The sequence below is a fragment of the Emydura macquarii genome, unplaced genomic scaffold (genome assembly GCF_026122565.2).
Source record: "Emydura macquarii macquarii isolate MOO-44397 ecotype Brisbane River unplaced genomic scaffold, CSIRO-AGI_Emac_v2 contig_2636, whole genome shotgun sequence".
Classification (NCBI taxonomy): domain Eukaryota; kingdom Metazoa; phylum Chordata; order Testudines; family Chelidae; genus Emydura; species Emydura macquarii.
The window spans coordinates 41,261,921-41,284,195 of record NW_027132773.1 but is presented as its reverse complement, the minus strand read 5'-3'; the positions used below and the strand labels follow the sequence as shown (position 1 = coordinate 41,284,195).

Sequence of the window (22,275 nt, the reverse complement as noted above, 5' to 3'; positions counted from 1 at the left end):
TGCTTTACCTGACGCCACTTCCATTCAGAAATGGGCTATGTTGATGACTCATTCATCAAAAAAGGTGTGCGGGATTGGAAGAAAATCTCAGAAAAACTGACTAAATGCAACTTCACAGATTCACATGAAATGTGTGAGAAGTTGCAGTGCTTCAAACATAGTGAAAAAATTGGATCAGTAGCAACAAAGCTTTCTGACAGTCATAAAAATACAGTAGAGAGAAACAGGGATTACCTCAGCAAGGTTTGTGATATTGTTAAATTACTTTCGAAACTCAGTTTACCTTTTCGAAGGCATGAGGGAAGGGATTCCAATTTTAAAGGCATTTTCCTGGAATTCTGTGATTTCTTTTCAAAGTACGACCAAAGTTTCTAGAAAATGCAGGTGGTTTATTTTAATTACAGAAGCCCAGAATTCCAAAACAAAGTGCTGCAGATTTGTGCTGATTTAGTTTACAAACAAACTGTACAGGCAGTGAATGAGACCTGTTTCCTTGAGATAATTGCAGATGAGGCCAGGTCTTTTAAGACAGAGCAGCTTTCAGTTTGTAACAGATACGCAGAGAAATTTGAGATTAAAGAAAGATTCCTGTGCTTCATCAACTGCTCATCTTCCCAAAATGCAAATGGGATTTATACTGCCATAAAGAAAGGTTTGGAAACAAGTGGAAAGCAAAATGTGCTGATTGTTGCTCAGGCTTATGATGGTGCTTATGTTATGTTGGGACACATATTGGGGGTACAGCAGCGAATGAAAGAAGATTACCTGTTTGCAACGTACATTCATTGCATGGTACATACTCTGCAGCACTCTACAAGGACGAGGTTGAGTTTAAGGCATAGTACTGTGCGGTTTCTAAACATACTTGATAAACTTTACTCTGTCTTTGCTAAGCTGACCAACCATCAGAGGTTTATCAACATGCAGAAAGCTTTGGGGCTAAAACAGAAAGAGATCATGCAACCCAGTGAAACGTGCTGGGCATGTAAGCGGAGAAGTGTTTTTTTAGTTAAAACACAATATACTGCCATCTTGCAGTGTCAAAAGATCTGACAGAACAAGGCGAAAAGTGGTGTGGTGGAAGCGAGCGGCCTTTACCACCACATGACTATAGTTTATTCGTTGCATGTCTGATTATCTTTCAACAGATAAAGAAAGTTGTCCATGTTCCTCATAAAGGGCTCCAGGGCGTCGACACTATGCTTGGAAAAGCTTCCTCTATCGTAGAAAAAATGAAAACATACTTTGAGAAACGCAAAAGAGAAGACGATTGGAATGATTTGTGGAACAAAATCACAGTATTCTGCCAAAACCAAAACACTGAAGTGGCAGATGAGGACACACTTCATTCACCAAAAAGAAAAAGAGTTTCTAAAGCCTCGACAGCTCTTACCAACTTCTTTGTCATGACAACTCTGGGTCAAAGAGAACACGAAAGACAGGCACTAAGCACAGGTGAAACGCAAGAAACTGTATCTGCAACAGAAAAAAACAGGTGATGTGAGCAGTTATACCTCCCTGTTTTAGATGCCATAATTTCAGAGTTAGACAGATGATTCTCAAAGGAATCAATGAAAATTGCTGAAGCCTGTGTGTTAAGGTGTGACAAAAACGGCATCCATCCTCTGTTGCAGAAATACGCAGACCCACTCAAAATAAATCCTCACCTTGTGGCTGTAGAAATGGACATTTTTAACAATTTTCAATCTCCAGTCACCTTCGAAAGACTTCAAGAGATGTTTCTGATGATCTACCCAAACTACTTCAAACTAATTCAGTTAGCTCTAACATTCCCAGTTGGGATGGCCACATCAGAACAAAGTTTTTCGGCAATGAAATGGATTAGAACCTGGTTGCGTTCAACCATTGGAGAAAACAGATTTTCGTCCTTGGCTCTTCTTAACATACAAGCAGATTTAACAGTGAAGCTAATTCCAGAGAACATTGTGGATGTTTACGCTAACAGGAGGGAAAGATGACTGCATTTACATTAAGGTAAATACAGCATTTCTGTATCTAGAGAATGTGTGTTTCTAAGGCCAGTAAGACATGATTAGTTACATTGATGTGCTTGATTTGATTTGATCAAAATTAAATTTTATGCTAAAATGGTAGCTTGTAACAAATTAACTGTGATTACATTTTTAGCATAAATTGTGTTTTGTAATTTAAAGTACACTGTAATATACGTAAACACCACTAACAAATTGCAAAATCTGGAAGTTACACATACATGTCTAACCTCCCTACCTCTTATCCCCCCAAATTAAACAGTCAAACTCTGCCTATGAGTTTTAGTTACTAAAGAATTGGCAGGCAGCATGGTATTTTGGGTAAGATCCAAACTTATAAGGATTTGGTAATGTGGCTAACTCTTTTGGGTCAGGAGACCATTTTTAATAAAGAGCATAGAGTTTTAAATATCTGATCTCTTTACTATTATGTGAATGACAACCTTGAGGAATATTAGACCTTCCTATGGGAGGGCTGGGAGGAGCAGGACCTGAAGATGTCCAACACAGCCCAGTATTTTTTCCAACTCAGAGAGTGCCTCAAGAAACTGGGAGTTTTTGCTTGTGGAAACATAATGAGAACCAAGCAGGTGCAATAACAGACAATCTGGGTGCACGCTGACAAACCTTCCAACCTAGAGCCTGAGTACTATTATTGCTTTCTAGCACAGAATCCAAGTCAGCTCGGCTGTGTGGACTATGAGGTGCTCTTATCTCGGAAGTGGGAAGAAACTAGAAAATCAGAGAGGGGTTGTTAATAACTCTTTATCTGCAGAGCCAGACCTGAGGCCTCAAGTATCTATTCACCCGGAGGCTTCACAAGTGCAGATGGGTGCTGAACTCCTACCAAAAAAAGCTCAGGTTTGACACCTCATCACGGCCTCCCCCCTTGTATTCACCTCTGCACCCAGACAGAGCTAACCGATACACCAACACACTCAGACAGTCCTGGGACAGTGGGTTAGAAAGTACCCTTGGATGTTACTTCAGAATATGTGGGAGACAATCCAGGAGGATTTGCAGGCTAGACTGGATCTAGGTGCAGTTGAGGAGTCTCAAAGTGACTGGTGAAGTCACATCGTTCTTGTCCCTAACCCAATGGTTCAATGTGCTTCTGCATAGACATCAGAAAAGTTAATACAATGTCAAAGTTTGGTATGTATCCGATGCCATAAGTGGATGAGCTATGGGAATGTGTAGGGCCTGCCAGCTATATCAGTGCTTTGGATCTTACAAAAGGGTATTCGCAATTCCTTTTGTCACCTGAATCGGAAGAAAAAACAGCTCGCTTGACACCTTTTGGGCTCTTCCACTTCAAGTCAATACCTCTGGTGAACATGGAGCAGCCGCAACACTTCAACATTTAATGGACAAGGTACTCATCGCTCAGCAGCAGCATGCTGTTGCATACTTGGACGGCATTCTTATATACAATGCCAACTTGGGCGACCAATTGCGACAAGAAAGAGCCAGGCCAGTCTTTAGTCCTTGGCTGAGGTGGGTCTCAACAGCCAATCTGGTCAAATGCAAATTAGTGGATAAAGAGGTTATTTACCTGAGTTATAACACAGGAGGTCAAATTAGGCTACTAGTTAGCAAAACGCAGGCAGTGGCAGCAGGTCCCATTCCCCAAACAACAGATAAGATGCTTCCTTGGGCTAACTGGCTGTTACAGGGGATTCGTCCCTGGTTTCACCATCAGTGTGGCCCCTCTGATGGACTAAAATAAAAGCTCTGAAGAAGATCCATTGGAGCTAAAACTGTGAAAAAGCCCATGGCACTTTGAAAAACCAGCTGGGCCAGGAACTAGTCCTCTTCAGTCTTGATTTCTCAGAAGTTCATTTTGCAGACTGACACCTCAGATGTAGGCCTGAGTGCTGTACTATCACAGGAGGTGAATAGTGAGGTGCACCCGGTTCTGTACCTATGGAGGAAGCTGTTCCCTGGGATGAAGGCCTACTCCACTACTGAAAAGGAGGTCTAGCAGTCAAATGTGCCATAGAGTCCCTTAGGTATTATTTACAGGGTAACCCCTTTTCTCTTGTTACGGACCTTGTCTCCCTCTGGTGGCTAAAAACAATTAAAGAAATGAACTCCCATATTATGCTATGGTACTTAGTTCTCCAGCCGTCATGTTAGGGAACAACATCATGCTGGAGCAGAACACAGCAGCATGTCCTTTTTTCACATGAAGTGGAGGAATAAGAATCAGGGGGGGGATTCTGAGCTCCATCTTGAAGGGCAGGATATATGATGGGGCTGGTTCCCATCCCTGTCAGGGTGGGGTTAAACAGCTCCTTTGTGCTCAATCAGCCCCAAGCCAGCGCACCTGCAGCCTGTTGCACCTGGAGAGGGGTGGCTCCTTAAAAGGGAGGATCCAGGCACATGGGAGTGCATCACTCAAAGGGAAGCAGAGGTAGAGGACAGAGTTCTCCAGCCACATAGAGCAGAGGCTGCTATCCAGAAAGCTGCTGAAGAGCCTCTGCTGCCTGGACCCTCTGAAGAGATAGAGAGGCCATCTTTGCTTTGCTTTGCTTTTCATTAGAGCCCGGGGCACACAGCCTAGGCCCTTCAGGGTACATCTACACTGCACAAAAAACCCACAACACCAAGTCTCAGCCTGGCTCAGCTGACTTAGGATCACAGGGCTGACTCTGGGGCTAAAAATAGTGGTGTAGAGGCTAAGGGTCAAGCTGGAGCCTGGGTTCTGAGACCCTCCCCCTTTTCAGGGCCTGGGCTGGACTCTGAAACTTGGTGCCACATGTTTGTCTTTGCAGTGCAGACCTACCCTCAGGCACTGTGGGGATTAGGAACCTATTTCCCTTCCAAGACTATTTACCTTCTCCTTTGCAATAAACGGGGGTGAGCCTATGCTGTCTTGTGGGAGCTTTATTTTGTTTGACTTTTCCTTTGTTATGGCCCCAGAAGAGGGGGACTTCCCCAGAAGTGGTCACACCCAGAAATCCCTAAGACTTACAGGTGGCAGACCCACCCAAACTCCAAACCAGTGTGACGTTGACACCTATTCCCAGAAAGAGACACCTGGGATGAAAGACACCTTTGGGGTGCCCTAAAGGTACAACTCATGAGAAGGGTTATAAGAATAAAGGGATCTGATCTCTGTAAGTCTTCCATGTGCAGAATTCCCATTTAGACTCATAGATCTAGCAGTATTATTGCAGACATCTGCAGTGAAATCCTGGCCCCACTGAAATCAAAGGGAGTTTTGCCAAAGCCTTTAATGGGTTTAGGACAGCATTTCTCAGATTAGGCCACCGGGGATTTTCCTGCAGCCACTACAGTCTCCTGGTCAGAAATGAGGGAGGGGGCAAAGCAGCGGCCCCTCCCTGCAGAACCCAAGGGATTTGGGGGAGGACTTCAGCTAGGGTGACCGGATGTCCCGGTTTTATAGAGACAGTCTTGATATTCAGGGCTTTTTTTTATATAGGCACCTATTACTCCCCACCCCTGTCACACTTGCTATCTGGCCACCCTAACTTCAGCCCTCCTCCCTTGGTTAGCCAGAGGCTCTGGGGGTGGGCTTAACCCGCTTTTCCCCCCTTCAGCCCTGGGGCTCTGGGCTTCAGCAGATCTGGCCTTACCAGGTGCTGTGGTCAAAAGGCAAGGAGAGGGGTGAGCCTGGGGTGCAAGGCCACCGAAGGGAGCTTGGGGCAATGGAGGGGGGAAGTTGCATGGCCTGGTGGGGCAGTCGGGGGCTGGAGGAGGCAACAGAGTCTCAGAGGGATCCATGGGGGGGAGGCAGTGGGGGCCAGAGGTGATGGGTGGGAGCCAGAGGAACCAAAATACAACTGTACACTATTTTTATTATTGAGTCTGAAAAAACTCCCACATAAATACATTACAATGATTTGGACATGTATATGTGCATATTTATTTGTTTTTCCTAAAGTTAATTTTCCTATTTTAGGGAAGTTTGTCAGAGCAGCCACCAGCAAGAGTTGGTGGCTGCACTCTGAGGCCACCAAAAATTCTGTTGTGAAAACCCCTGGTCTAGGATTTCATCCCTGATCTTTACCCATCACCAGACCAACTCTTGCAAAGCAATCAATTTTAGAAGCAAAGTGGCCTGCAGTTCAGCCAGTAAAGTGCTGAAGAGTACTCACAGCAGGGTGTTTGGCCCACCTGGCTGCCCTTGGACATTCGTCTTTAGTACTCTTGACATTCCTACTTGCCATGGGGATCCTCTGCCTCTCCAGCACTCACTGGCCAGCACAGTTTAGTAACACTGTGGGAATGTGAGATATGGGAAGTAGCCAAACACCCTGTTGAGTTTGCTAACTCAGCGGAGCAATGAAAACAAGGCATAGCCTCTGACCCTACTCAGTTCCTTAAAGTTTCACACTTGCAGAGGTAAACAAGCTGAGAGTTCAGCCAGTTTAGTGCTTCAGCACGACTTTGGGCACTGAAGTGCTAAATTGACTGAGGTGTAAATCTTTCACTGACAGCTTGGTTCATGCTGGTCCTGTCAGCAGTGACAATCATTGTTTATATATATTTATCTGAAAAGCCAATTTCCCCTACAATATACTCTTTTTTTTGCATTTGTGTTTATAGAAATGCATGTTTAATTTTGTAAAGAGCTCCTTTCATGAGCCTGAGGGGGCGGGTGGGAATCTGTGATACCTTTGAGGAAATATTAAAATGGTCATTTTAAACATTTCATAACTTCAAGGTTCTTATGTTTATCTGCTTAAAATTAAAGGAAGAAAATCTTTAGCCATCACATTAAGTACAAAAACTTTGACATGGAAAAGTGATTCCTATGAAAAGATGGGGGTAGGATGAAGTGGGGGAAGGAGTGAAAATAAGGTTTAGTGTGGATGTCTGATTACAACTTTAACTGTGGAATATGAAGGATACCCCCATGATAAAAATTGTTTTCACTGGATGTTTTAAAAATTAAAATGTTTAAAAATTTAAATACTTTCTTGCAGCATTGTGAACCCAAACACAACAGCATTGTATTAGTGCCTGAAAAGTGGAAAGGGAAACTGACTGTAAACCAAGCAAAAAAGATGAGCTTAGTTTCACAGCTTGATCTGAATGAAATGTAAATCACTTGAAGGGTGAAAAGTAAATTAGATGTTTAAAATGGTTTTTGATTTTATTAATCTAAAATGGTGTTATGTAACATGTCAATTTTTTAAACAATGTTTTTCATTATGATCGTGCCTCATTTAATACTAAATACAATCCTGGAAAATAAAGGCACTGAAAGCTTCAGTGACAAGTATGTGCCATGCACTGATGTCCAATGCAATGACAATCTAGTGCTACCTGCGGAGATTCACCAGTGAGTCCAGGTTAATTTAAGTTCAGACTAAAGCAATGCAGGCTTCCATGAGCATGAGAGAGGGCTAGCCAATCTGAATAAAGACATACGTCCTGCGGTTTAATTTGGTATTCTTCGAAGTGTCCAGGCACGAGTGTGTTGTGTGCTATTGGAATTCCAGCAGCTGTAATTGATACTCTGAGCCTGACACTCTTCTATCTGGTCACTATAACATAAGTTTTTGGATTTTGTAACATTTAGCGTGTCAAAGTTCAAAGTTGTTTTTGGAAAGGATAGCATGGGTTTTTTTTTTGTTTTTTTTTTGCATCTCAGTCCATTTGTGGATACATTGGGATGTAATTTTAAACCTTTATTCCTATGGAAAAGGCTCATGCATTTATTTATTTTAACAAATCTTGAAAGATATATTTTGACAGCTTGTCTCCAAGGTCTTTGCAGAGGGGAAGTTTTTGACCTCCAACTAGTTTTCCTTATCACACCTTAATCAACTCATGAGCTCCACAGCTCATAAGAACAGCACAGAACATGTATAATCTCACAGTTTAATCAGCAGGGACTGAAGGGAAAATGGAAAAAGGTCATATTTAAAACAAAAACCAATACAGAGTCTGTCAGGAGAGAAGAACGAAATGCCTTCCGCAATATCTTTTATGTTCAATATAGTTTAAAAAACCATATAATTTAGACCAGTTCTTGTCTTGAATCTGTCCTTCACTTCCAAAAATGTAAATATACAATTCGATGCAATTTTGGACTTGACTGTTTTTCTTCACATCCAGAAGACCAGATTAACCCTTTAGAGGAAATATTATCAAACCAGTGATAATGGCTTTTCTGTCACTGTTCATTCCAACTAGTTGTACATTTCCATAAGGTTTGGAAACTTGCAGTTAAATAATCAAAAAGTCACTTTAAACACAGATGGGCTAAACAAGGAGTGGTTTTGGTCTAAGATTTTAAAAAACCTCAACCCTTTGTTTTGGGCTGTGCAATAATATAAAACCATTAAATTATATAATATAAACCATTAAATAATATAAAAATATAAAAAACAATCTGAATGAGTCCCATCCTTTCAGAACCTCCACAATGTATGGGATTAGAGGAAAGAGCATTTTAGATAAATTGTTTTCTGTAGCAGAGATTCTCAGAATTTGAAGCCAGAAAGTGAGTGGCAAAGATTTCATTATTATTAAGGTATTGTCTAGAGGGCCCATATTGTCAAGTGCTGCCTTGGAGAGTTGCTTCCTTGGACGAAGGAAGTGTTATTATCCCCATTTTACAGATGGAGAACTGAGAAACTGAGAAGTTAAGTCATTTTGTCCACAGACGTCAGGAAGTCTGTTGCAAAACGGGGAATTGAGCCCAGATCTGCTTAGTCCATGTCCAGTGCATTAATCACAACTCTCTCCTTCACAGCAGAATGGAAATTTAACATCTTAACATGTATGAGCTGATCAAGAATTCCTTCCTCTGGCAGAGAGATACATCACTTTCTATATAGAGAGAACAAAATTTTGCCAATAATAATAATCCTGAAGGCCAATAATATGTCAGCATTTGAGAAATACTAATGGGGGGAAAGTCACCTATCAGAAGACCCAAAATTTGGAAAAGTAGTTTGAAATGTGGTTACCTTTTATTGAATTAGTGTTGAGATGGGGGAGGGAGGTAATTGTCCAGCTGTCAAGCCCATATAGTTAAGCTCACTTTTATTTAATAAAAGTGCATATACTTACGTGCGTAACTTTACTCCTAAGAGTAAAATTACACGTTTTTGGTTATAGGGTCAGAATCTAATGAATGATAAATTGCAATTGTGTCTTGCTTGGGGAATGTGGTTCATTCTGTATTGTTACTTGTATTTGCACAAAAACCCCAGTGTAAAAAAGTCTTGTGTTAATGCTGCAGGAGTTGATCACCCTCCTCCCATGTGTGGCCTAATGGGAAGGAGGTGTCTGTGAGTATATCCCAGTTGATACCTTTCAAATAGCTGTCAGGGACCCAAGATTTCCCCGTAACAAAAAAGGCCACTGAACCCTGGGGGAGACCAAGCCACCTGCAGAGAGGCCTCTATCTACACTGACTGTGCTTCCCTGGAATTGATCCTTACCTCTCTAATGGTGCAACTCCATTGAAGCTGTGCTACCCAGCATGCAACTCTCCAAGAACTGCCTTAAAGGGAGAGTCCCCACTGCCAATGAGTGGTGTGGAAAGATAAAATATCCCCAGGCTTCATTATGCTTCAACCCTGATCTTCACAAGTCCAGTCGGGGGACAACATGCACCTCACTTGTCCCCATCCACTTGTCCCCTAATCCACACATTGTTAATTACTTCTCCTCCTGCACATCATTAGACCCAACCCTCCCTTCCTACATACACACATAACTGCTGGAAAGCAAGACGTGGAAAGAGCTCTCTGCATGTAGACCAAAGAACACTTACTGGGGCCCTCACAAAAGCAAAGCTTATACAATTACCCTATACCCCAACCCCGCTCCACCCCCATTCTGGGATACCAGTTCTAGACAAACCCTACCTGTTTTACAACTGTCCATCTAGCAGGATAACTCAAATAAATACAATTATCTAAATTACTGTACCTGTTACAAATTACTATATTGCTAGCAATATCTTTTAAAATGGAAACTATAGACTGACATTTAACAGCTGGGATATTTAGCATAATAGTTTTCTGCAGTTAATGTCAGCCTGATTTTAACTAATTCTGGAAACCTTAAATAATCCTGATGAACAGGGCTAAATTAATCTGGGGAGTCCCTTTCTCTACCTCCTACAAAGCATTTCATAAAATTAATAACACATACAGGCTATTGTTTCAGGGATACTTCTAGTAAGTGGCAAGACAGAGCCCTAGGAACTCTCAGAGCTGCGTGTGTGTTTTGGTGAATTTTATAAATTGAATCTTTATTATCAGAAGCTCAATCCCCATATAAACAGGGTGACTGTATTTTTTTAAATTAAAAAATGAGGACACTTTTTGTAGGGCAGAAGCCTCATCAAAGGTATGTGTAGAAGGATTTTGGAAGCTCAAGGTTAACCAAAAGGATGACCGGCCCCCTACTCCCTGTTCTTAGCTATCTACTCCCTTCCCCTTTTTTTCACAACTAGAAAGCAATATAGTGGTGGGGCAAGAGAAAAAAATATTCACCCTGAGTCCCTTTTACTGCCTTCTCCCAGTGCCAGCCCATTTATGGCCTGATTTCACAGGATATGAGCACCTGCAGCTCCCACTGAAGTCTCTGAAAATACAGGCCATTGCTGTAGTATTTTCTGCCCTCAGCTTCTAGTGCTCTTTTAATCAGTCATGCTCCAAGTCCCATCTCATTATCTGCTCTTCTCCGTCATTTTAGGTTTCCATTTTCAGTTTTCTATGCTTCTTTTTTTTTATCTCTTTCCTTTTTCTTACTTTGATCCGAATACTACAAGCTGCCCCAAGCGAGCGGATCCCTGCACCCACATATAATCCTACTGAAATCCATATGAAACAGCTTGCAAGATCAAGGTCTTTGTCCTTTACTTGTCATTCCATCCTTCCCTTCTACAAGCAGCCATTTCACTTGCACCTACATGCTACTGCAATAGTTTGTCAAAAAAACAAAAGACTTTTGTGAAAAATGTCACTGAAAAACGTGTGCCATTTTTCACTGAAATTTCAAAAACATTGTACAAGTTCTAAACTACAGGCAATGGCATTTCCTCCACACATCCTACACCCCACCCGTCATTCATTCTGCATCCAATTCTCATGCACATGCATTCATATATTCTGCACTCCTCCATTCTGCACATGCACATAACACACCTCTGCAAATGAGGTGGGAGGAGATCTCAATTCACCTTGCCTTTGATGGGCTACGTCCACCAATGTTCCAGCCACAGTAGCGAGGTTTTCCCTGCCCGTTTGGTCAGTCTTCCCCTAGGAGGGAAACCCATCTCTTTAGGAAGTGAGACTTTTCTATATTTGTCTATAAAACACAGGGATGGATACCATCCCTTAATTTTTCATGCCAGGAAATTCTACGTTAGGTGAATCTGAGTGTTGGGGCAGTGTGGAGCAATGGGTGTTAGAGCAGCAGATATTAAGCAGTTAGGGTCAGCTGGGTTTGGGGCAAGGGTAGCCTGGTATTGAATAGCTGGGACGCTTGGAATCAGGGAGCAGTGGGCAGCCTGGAGATTCAGAGAGTTGGTGCCAAGAAGCCTGATGGTTGAGGGCAGGTGGGTATTATTGAGTGCAGGTTCCCCTTTCTGTTCTCTACCTTTCTGGGTTCACCAAGTGTTCATTCACCTACCCTGCTGATGCTCCTTACTCTTCTCAAACTTGCAGTCCACCCCTATACTCTCTACACCAGGCATGGTCCACCTGAACTTTGATGAGGGGAGAGAAGAAGCTCCCTTTCCTCTGTAGTCATGGTAACCAACCTTAGAAAGCTTGTCCTCGGGCAATACTCCCCAATAAGCTGGAAGTTTGCGGGCCACTAAACCTGGAGCCACTCCAGGGTTCTGTGTACATTCACAGTATTTGTGGTTGAACATATTGACAGGGCCTCAAAATTCATAGTTGTCAGGTTTTTCTTGCCACCATTTGAAGCTTGCTCAAACCAAGAACGTTCAATTTCATAACTAGATCTTCCAAACCCATCCACTGATCCTTCAAAGCAGACAATTAACTATTTTAGATGGATTTATATGGCCCACAATAATATATAACTCCCACTGATTCAGGCACCCAAATAGCTTTGAGGATCTTGACCTAAGTGACTTGTCCCATCACACAGGAACTTGAGGCAGAGCAGGGAGTTGAACCCAAGGCTGCCTAATTCAAATGCTACCATCCTAACCACTAGGTCGGCCTTCCTGGCCTCCCCACCTCATTCCCATGCTCTGCTTTAAAAGACTGAGCCAAGGTGAATCAAGGGGTGATGAGGCAAGCAAAAGAACAAGAAAGAAGTGTGGGTAAAGGCAGGCTGCAGGAGAGGATTTTCTCCACTTCTTCCTTTTCATTATTGTTGTTGTTTATAGCTGGCCTGCAAGATCACACACAGGCCAGGTGCTTGGCCTGAGGAGAGGCCAAATTCCTTGCCCTGGTGAACAAGGGGCAGTGAGGGGTGGACGCATGAAGCACAAGGAGGTGGAGGGATTAGGCAGATCCGAGGCTGTCTTTGCTTAGGGTCGTGATGTACTCATTCTGACAGATCCTGCAGAGGAATGAGGCTCTGGGGGTGATTTGGGCACTAGGGAGCAGCGCTGCAGTGCCCAGGTCCTCGAGGCTGGGGTCAGCCCCTATAGGGTCAGGGGTGCGGCCAGGCGGTGGGTCGAGGCCAGGAGGCGTTGGGGGCGCAGGGTGAGGCGGTTGATGATAAGTGGGTGCCCCCGGCTAGGCGCTGCACTGGGCGGCCGGGCCGCGGAGGGGGCAGGTCTGGTAGGGAAGGGGAACTGCCCGCGGCTGCAGCGATGAGATCCCAGCGCCCATTCCTGGCCGGCCCCGTCCCGCTCCATCCCTCCCGGGCTGTGAAGGGGAGGAGCCCCGCTGTCAACCGCCAGCTCCCCCGGCTGCTCCAGGGCCTGCTGCCAGGGTGAGGAGCCTTTCCCCCGGCCGCCCGCCTGGGGCGCTCTCCCTTCCCAAGCCCGGGCTCGGCCGGGCGCCAGGCCTGGGCGGGGGGGTAAAGGCTGCAACTCCCACCCTGGGCCTCCCTTCCCACCCCACCCAGCCCGGGCTGCTCTCCGCCTTCTCCCCGCCGTGCCAGCCAGCCTCTCTCTCGGTCTTCACTACCGGGTCAGGCTGGAGGCGAGCGTGATCTGACACCCCCTCCTCCTCCAGCCCTGCTCCTGCTCCTCCTCCCCGGGCCGTCTCCATCCCTACCTCCCTCCCCGCTGCCAGTTACTGTACAACTAGTGCTGTGCACACACACACACACACACACTCACACTCACTCACAGGGTCCCGGCTGCCGCAGCTGCCATGGATATCAGCTAAAAACACCCAGACAGACAGACAGGCAGACGGGGCAGAGTCACCCCCCCACTCCCCACCTCTCCATCCTCCTCGCCACCGGCACCCTGCGGTGCCATTCCGCCGGCCGGGAGCCTCGGGAGCCCCCTGCCCCAGCCCCCCCGAAGGAGCCAGGCTAAAGAACAGCACCCAGCACGCCAGGGAGCCGCAGCCAGCCAGCCCATCCCCACTGCAATGTCCAAGGGCTTGAAGAAGAAAAGCCACTGGACGAGCAGAGTCCACGAGATTGTCCTAGGCAGGAACCAGGAGGGGCAGCTGGGCTTCGAGCTGAAAGGGGGAGCCGAGAACGGGCAGTTCCCGTACCTGGGGGAGGTGAAGCCCGGCAAGGTGGCCTATGAGAGCGGCAGCAAGTTGGTGCCGGAGGAGCTGCTGCTGGAGGTGAACGAGACCCCCGTGGCCGGGCTCACCATCAGGGATGTGCTGGCCGTGATCAAGCACTGCAAGGACCCCATCCGGCTCAAGTGTGTCAAGCAAGGTAAGGGCCGGGCCGGCTGCCGACTCCCAGTCCCTGCTGCGGGGCAAGAGGGGGCGGTGGCGGAAAGGGGGTGCAGGGCGGAGAGCGCCTGGGGCGGGGGGGACGGGGTGCGTGCGGCAGACCCCCGCTGCGGCGGCGGCGGCGTGCAACTTTGTTCTTGCAGTTTGGCTTTCCCCTCTCTGGGCAGGGTCCAGCACCTGCCCCCGGGGGAGGATGCGAGGGGCACAGGCGCCGCGTGTGCACGGAGGAATTAAATGTGCGTCAGTGACAGCCAGTCGCGTTTGCGAGGGGGCAGGAGGCGAGGAAACTTTGGGCGGGCAGGGCTGGGGCGCACAGGCAGGCACACGCTGGGGTGCCGACAGAGCCGGGGCCGGGGAAGCAGCGTCCTTAGGGGGGCCTAGGGGATCCCGTGGAAGGCGAGCAGCGCCTCTGACACCCACGGAGCAGTGCCCCTGAGCGGGAGGAGAGGAGCCAAACATTGTGACAGGCGCTAAGGAATGATTGCGGCTGGGTGCATCGGCATCGACTAACCCACCACCAGCCTGTGCTGAGTAACCAGGCGGGAGCAATAGGGCTTTCTAATGGCTTTTGGTCGGTCCTACAGTGTAGAACTCTGGTTCTTTAATATACAGTATAGAAAAAGTGGCCTGGAGGCTGGGTTTTGGAGCTGGGTCCCCCCTAGCACTGCTTATCACTGGGCGAGTTCCCCTGGAGGCACTGGGCAGTGACTTGCTGTTGCTTGTCAGGTCCCTGACACCTTAGGGAGGCTTTCGTTTGGCTTCTCTTAATTATCATTGTAGGAAAAGCCATTCATTTTATCCCTGATAAAAACAATCTCCTGATCCTAGGGAGCGGGGATTTCACATCCTAATACCAGAGGGGAAAGGGTACTAGCTGGCAGGGCAGGAGGGAAGTTTAAGGACAGAACCATAAACTTTAACCAGTTATCTGTTTTTCCTTTTTTATGTAAAAGTGCTGGAGTGGTTTAATAGTATTCCAGGAAAGTGAATAGTATTAAAGATACTGGATTTTCTGTGTAACCTTTTTTTTTTCCTTTCAACTAAATTGACTTGTAGGGAATGTTAACAGAAGGTTTGGAACAAAGGTTTCTGCCACTCAGAGAAGCATTTGTGGAGCATAGCAGCTGTAAGCTTCAGTGAGAACAGAGTTTATAAGTGGTGTCTTGATGATGATGCAGTGGTTGTGTGTGTGTGTTTTTAAACTAAGGCATTTCAGGTGCAGCCATAGGAATCCAAGTTCATACTGCAGTGGAAATATGTTTGATACCAGCATTGTATGTCCAAAATGAGCAACCTTGGCCCAGATTGGGAGGCGTAATGGACAGCTCCATCAACTGCCCCAGACACTTTCTTGATATCATTTTGTAGTTGAACTTCATTTTAATGGGTGACCCATTATTTACAATGGCTTTTATGAAGTTTTCAAATGCTTGAAAAACATTATTGACTTGATCCAAAGCTTTCTGAAAACAGTGGAAAGACTCTCTTTGATTTTGAGTCAGGCTCTACAAGAGCACTACTGTGTATTCAGTTGCTTACACTGAGGTCACATCTAAAAACAACTGACATGACTTGGGATTTGTACATTGGTACATTAAGCTGGCGCATAGATAAGTGTAGAATACAGCAGAGTATTGTAGGTCATATCTTGAAAGGACAGAAAAGGCAAGGAGACATAATGGTTGATGCAATAAGTAAAGATGAGAAAGGGAAAAGAGTGAATCAATTCTACCTTGTTATACTGGGTCAGCTTTGGGTTCTGAGTCCAGGAAATCTGCTGTGTTGTTTCAGCTTCTAAATAACTTTACGGTGATTTGATCTTACCTTGACTGGTTTGTAGCAATTTCAGAAAGGGAGTAGCACTTTCCATTGAGTTTAAATATCCAAAAGGCAGAGGGATGAGTAAATGTGTCTTTATTATCTGATTTCAATTATTACCTCTTTTTTCCTTTACAGAAAAGCTTTAAGTAGTTCTCTGCAATAAACTTTAGTTTTAGGTTGTTTTCAGTTAATGCATTGCTATAGTACATAAAACATTGTCTGTGTTCCACCTCCTCACCATTTTTCAAACTTTTTTTTTTCCGAATAGAAGTAGTTTTTAGTGATTCATTACAGTGTGTGCCATTATTAAAAATGTCTCTCAAGACATGGGTCAGGGACATTATTCAGGACTCCAGTCTATTTATTACCTGCAGTTCCTTGAATGAGATGCAGAAGGCTGAGTTCCAGGTTCCATACACATTACATTTATTAGGACTTTCACTGCAGTCCAGTCATACACTACAGTTTTGGACAGGCTCCCCAACACACTGACCAGACAACCTAGCTATGTGCCTTCAAGTTCCATCCATCTGCCCATGTCCTTGGACAGAAAGGAACTTGCCAGCTGGAATTACGTCTCCAAAGCAATTCTCGGTTTTATGCTAGTCTATACTGTTTACCAGGGGACTCCTGCAAAGGAAGAAGCTTACAAGACATAGCTTCTCTATTAAGAAGGCCATTCTTGTTTATATTTTGCCAACTGCATCCTTGCACAGTGTAATCTAGTACCTAGTCTCAGTACTCCTTGGCTGAAGAACACTGACATTATATATTAAGTTTTTTGCCCCAAATTACATTTCCCAAGAGTGTTGTCCAACAGTGTGAGTGAGAAAGATGGGCAATAAAATTCTTTATATATTTTTGTAATTTTGTTCTCTTTTTAATTATAAAACACCTTTAGTGTGCTGGAATAAGGTTAATGAGACTATTATCATTTCTGCATAATTTATCAATGATATCTCTGTAAATTTTTCATTGCACACAGTTAATTAAAATAGCGTGACCTTGAATGGACCATGTGACTCTGGCTTCTCTTTCTGAGTAAGTGCTGTCTTAGAGTGAAATCACAGTGAGAAATATGCAGGTTGAACATTGCTATTTATAATATGATATTAATGGGTCTTTGAGCACTTCTGTTTGTTTGAAAGTTTTTATAACTCAGTAATCAAAATTCATTGTTGGATGAAATTTATGTATGACTAATTCAGTTTTACAGGAATTAGCGTAACTGTTTCAGAATTACAGAAGGCAAAACTGCTTTACTGATTTGTGATTATTTATTTTATGGTTGGTTACTTAAACACATGCAGTTTTGAAATGGTAAAAAAGTTTCAATTTTTTTATCCCATTATAAGGCTAAATATTTTTTAAAGTCCAAAGCACCAGCCCTCAAGTATTTCCTTTAGAAAAGCAGATCCTTTTAATGCAGAGTTGCTACCTATCATTAGGAGGGGCAAACATCATGGGAAACTAGTTAGCTGTCGTGTGACATGACCTTAGGTTGAACATGGAGGTGTGGCTCACAATCCATAAGGAATTTAATAGACAGAATTGCTGCACAGGCTTTGTGCAGTGAAGATAAACTCAAGAATTTTAGTGTGATAGCAACCATTATGGTTTATCCTATTAATAATAATCCACAGAGTAAGTATTTGCTGGAGACTATTTGCTATTTATTGTGCAAGTCCTCCATTATGATCTTGTTGGTAGAACCATGATGACTCTGTTAAAAACATACTGAGTGAAATCCTGGGTAAATTAAAGTCAATAGCAAAACTTCCATTGGCTTGAGTAGAAATACGATTTCACCCCTCATGTCCAATAGATTTTTAAGAAGTTATTATATCAATGGAAGAATGTTAAAATGCAGTGAAATTGTTAATCAAGTCAAATTGTAATTGTCACGCATTATGAACTTCTATTCCAGAGTCATTTTGATGCCTGGAAGAATACTAGTGAGCCCACAGATGAGGAAATATTGCCATTAATTTCAAACTTGGCAGTTTTCACATGTGAATTTTTTTGGAAATGCTCCTGTGCTATTCTTAAGCAGAGTGATGCACTTCCATCTCTATTATATCAGTAGCTGTCAAAGAGGCATCAATTCTCAGCTTCAAGTCCAGAGTCATTGAGCCTCTCGCTCCCACTTTGTAGAGATGAGGAGTGCCTTCATGAGATTAAAAAGTATATTACTTAGTCAGCTAGTTTCTTGCATGCATCATGGAGAAAGTAGGGCTTTAGGAGGGACTTAAAAGAGGAGAGGGTAGTGGCTTTGTAGTCCAGAAGGGATATAGGGTGTGGTGTGGAAGGAAGAATAGGGGTGGTTGTGGGAGAAGCAGACAAATGAGGTTCTTGTTCTTTCCTTCCTCATGTTGGTATGAACTGATGAAAAATGAGGGATGGGTATCACTCTAATAAGGAGCAGGGGAATTCTGTTTTTACTGACGGTGACCTTAGAGCATTGATTTGGGGATTGGCTGTTTCTCCTCTTTGTACTTAGTGCTTGGGGGGAAAAAATCTCTCTTTCATTCCACTTCTCACTTACCGCAAGTGGAGAATAATTGCAGAACTTAATCTCTGTTTCCCTGTGTACTTCACTCAGGATAACATTGCTGACATGAAGACCTGGCAAAAATTCTTGTTTAGCTATATGGACCTGAGTCTCATCTCACTTCTGTAAACCAGGGGGAGAGAGGTAATATCATTGATTTTATTGGAGTTATATTGATGTAAAACAGGTGTAAGTGAGAAGAGAATCAGACTCTACGTATGGAGATCCTTTCTCACATGTGTGTATCTGTGGGACCTTCATCTTAGTTCGAAGGCTCCCGAGAGTTGGAAGCTATGTTGATGGGAGAGCCGTCTCCTGCCGACGTAGCACTGGTGTGGACAGTGCGTAGTTCGTTGTAACTTGCATTGCTCGGGGGGGGTCTCTTTCACACCTCTGAGCAACGTAAATTAGATCGACTTAAGTGGTAGTGTAGACCTGCTCTGGGAGTTGTTGGCTGTATGTTCAGAGAGTAGAAATGTTATACTGCTTCCAGAAAGTATTCTCAAAACTTAGTTTGTTTATGAGCTCCCCTTCCAATTTAGGAGTGTCTCTAGAAAGGGTTTGATGTGTTCTATCTGTCTAAGGTACTGTAGTATCTGAGCACCTCAAAATCTTTGTTATCCTCAAAACATCTCTGTGGGATAGGGAAGTGCTGTTATTCCATTTAACAGTTGAGGAACTGAAGCACGGAGAGTCTAAAGACCATATTTTAAAGGTATTTAGATGCTCAAGATGCAGATAGGTGCATCATGGGATTTTCATTGATTTCAGGGGCAGTTAGGGACCTAGGTAATTTCGAAAATCCCACTAAGCATCAATTTACATCTTAAGGTGCCTAAATATATTTTAAAATTCTGGCTTTAAGTGACTTGCCCAAGGTCACACAGGAAATCTGTGTCAGAACAAGGAACAGAACCCGTCTTCTAAATCCCAAATTAGAACCATAGCCACCAGACCATACTTCTGTTCTTATTACCTTCATGTGAAAGATGGAGCACCCCTTTCTTTTCAAAATAGTTTGTCTGTTTGGGCCAAATTCATCTCTAGTGCAACTCTGCAGACTTTAACAGAGTTTCACTCAATAAGAATTTGGTCTTATATCTCCAGTGTTACAGTCTCTCCAGCTCAAGCATTTCAGTAACTATCAGTTTTCCGTTAAGTCACTCCAGTCTATCTAATAATACAGTATAATTGTATCACATACCATTCGTACAACTGCCTCGCAATGCATAGAAGCGACCGCAATTGAAATGTTGCAAGGATAGCATGCAACAGCTGGTAAACGCAGAAGAGAAGGAGAAGAACGAATGGCTTTTTACCAAAAAAGGGTCTTCTCTGGCAGTCCCTAACCAGACAAAACTCCCTTTATAAGCTGATTGTCTTTCAAATAGTACTTTTCTCATTGTTATTAATTTCTTCATGAAATTAGCTTCCTAGTATTGGCTGACAAACTCCTAGTATTGGTTGAAATATCTAAACCTTGAGTTCAGTAACCTCATATCCATAATTTGGAATCTTCACTAGAAGCTTATTTGACATAAGGCTGTTGTTTATATAAATCTGCCATGTCTTTACTTTAAACAATGCACAAATGCATCACAAAGCATTATTTCTGAAATATAACTTAGTACAACATACAGATTGTTTGGATCCAGACAACAGGTATATGAAAAAGTGTGTTGCTTCCAAAGTAGCACTCCAACGTCCTCTCTCATTCATTTTTGTTGATTGTGGTTACTAGTACATGAGTTGTAGTTTTACTTTCATTCTAGTTGACCTCAGATATTTCTGCATGATGTTTCAGAGTTCTCTGATTATTTCCACCCTGAGTGAACACAGTGGGAAAGGAAATAAGAGAGAGTAGAAAAGGAGAAGAGTAAAGTCACAGAGTGATAGATTTTAAAGACCAGAAAGGATCATTCTGATCATCTAGTTTGATGACCTGCATGACACAGGCCTGTGAGCCCCACCCAGGAATTTTTTCAGCAAGGCCATTTCTTCTGTATAAGCTTTGAGAAAGATATCCAGTTTTGACTGAAAGACTTCATTGAAGGAGAATTCACCACATCCCTGGGTAAATTGTTCTAACGGTTTACTACACTTTTAAAACTGTGCACCTTCTTTCTAATGTGAATTTGTTTAACTTCAGCATCCAGACACAGGATCTTGTTCTGCCTTTTTCTGATAGATTAAAGCATCATCTACTACCAGAAATCTCTTCCCCATGTAGTTACTTGCAGACCATGATCTAGTCACATTTTCACTTTCTATGGAATAAACTAAATAGATGGACCTCTCTTACTGTGAGGTAGATTTTTCAGACCTCAACAGTGAGAGAAAGTCTCAACAAAATCCCAGGAGAACAAAAACAGAAAGACTGTCCCATTATGCTGACACCAGTTTATTTATTTCAGATATCTCAGGGATTATCAGATCCAAGCAGGCTTTGTGGCTATAACACTGGGGGAGATCCCATCTCTGTGCAGAGGGCCAGCATGAGAATTGTGCACTAATTAGATCTCTCTTAAATCCTCAAAATTAGGGAGTCAGTGGGATTTAAATTATGCTGGTCATATTCACCACCCAAGAAGATTACTTCCTCATCGTCAGTTCCAGCTGCTGATGAGAATTTTGTTCTTAAGGGGCCAAGGTATTTGTCCTATATCTTTACCAAGACAGACTGTCCTGTGAAAAATGGACTCAGAGGAAACATGCACTGAAGTCATAATATGGGGGTAGGGTTTTTCCCAACTGACTGACAATCAATGATCCAGGGAAGAATTTTTAAATGGATATCTCTCTGGCTCAGCATGGACTCCTAGCTAGTCACTTTTCCTTTTTGGAATAAAGCTCCAAAATAGAGAACTAGAGCAGCTTGAGGACAAAAGAGAAAAACTAGAAGTTGCTTTTGAAGTTGCCATTAGCAACCATAGTAGATTTGCTGTTATTAATAGGACAAGTAGAAAAATCACAACAGGCATGTAATGAGCCAGATTATCCACTTTGTTATACCAGCAAAAACCTGTGTAACTTTATGTTAAAGTCAGTGGAGTCAAACTGGTATAAAACTGATGTTACAGAGTGGAAATTCAGGCCCAGTGTATCTAATATATAGAAAACAGTGCCAATTGCCTTTTATTTATCACACTCATTTATATCTGAGCACCTAATTGCATTGATTGAACTAAATCTCAGAGTATTACTCAGTAAATTATATGCATTTGTGCATTTTCTACAAAAAGAAAATCACTGCAGCTTTGTAGAATGTGGCGAAGTTTTAGGAAACATTTTTTTTACAGTTCTGGCAATCAGTTAGAAAATGGATTTCCTAAATGAATTAATCTGCATATTTCCTTGTTTCAGATAAGAGATATCCGCTCCTGGGCCCAATTTTATAAAGCACATCTAGCTTCTGTCTACAAAAGCAGGGAAGGAACCAAAGGAAAAAATGTGGGGCCCCTTTTTCACCACATGTAGGTTTCTGCAGTGTAGAAGTTGAGCTCCTTTTTTACAGTCAGATCAACAGCTGAAGAGGTACGCTGTACTTAGCATTATAGTATTAAAGTATATGAAAGTTTTGTCTGAAACATACACTCACTGGGCCAGTTCATTAGCTGATGTTGGTTGGCATGGGTCTTTTCAATTCTGTGGAACTATGACCATATACACCACCAGAGGATCAAGTATGTTATTGCAGATTCTTCTTATTCACACTAAGGGCTTGTCTACACTTGAAATGCCACAGCAGCACAGCTGCACCTTTAGTGTAGACACTGCTCCTGCTGATGGGAGGGATTCTCTCCTCAGCATAGGTAATCCATCTCCCCAAGTGACAGTAGCTAGGTCGATGGAAGAATTCTTTCATTGAAGTAATGCTGTCCCCATTGTAGGTTAGGTCAGCTTAACTACGCCGCTCAGGGGTGTGGATTTTTCACATCCCTGAACAGGGTAAAGCTGACCTAATTTTCTAGTGTAGACCAGGCCTTGGTCACTGTAAATGTAATTCATACCCACTTTAAGGCCCCTTTACATTACCAAAATGATG

The 22,275-nt window shown here is 43.4% G+C and overlaps 1 protein-coding gene across 2 annotated transcripts in view; it reads left to right on the top strand.

Moving 5' to 3' along the window:
• The first annotated feature begins 13,240 nt into the window (after positions 1–13,240).
• Positions 13,241–22,275, top strand: part of MAGI2 (membrane associated guanylate kinase, WW and PDZ domain containing 2) — a 1,036,622-nt gene continuing 1,027,587 nt past the window's right edge. For both annotated transcript variants that reach the window (XM_067564540.1, XM_067564538.1), the window contains exon 1: positions 13,241–13,838. In XM_067564540.1, coding sequence (XP_067420641.1) covers positions 13,538–13,838 — 301 coding nt within the window. In that variant the 5' untranslated portion in view covers positions 13,241–13,537. The remainder of the gene's footprint in view (positions 13,839–22,275) is intronic.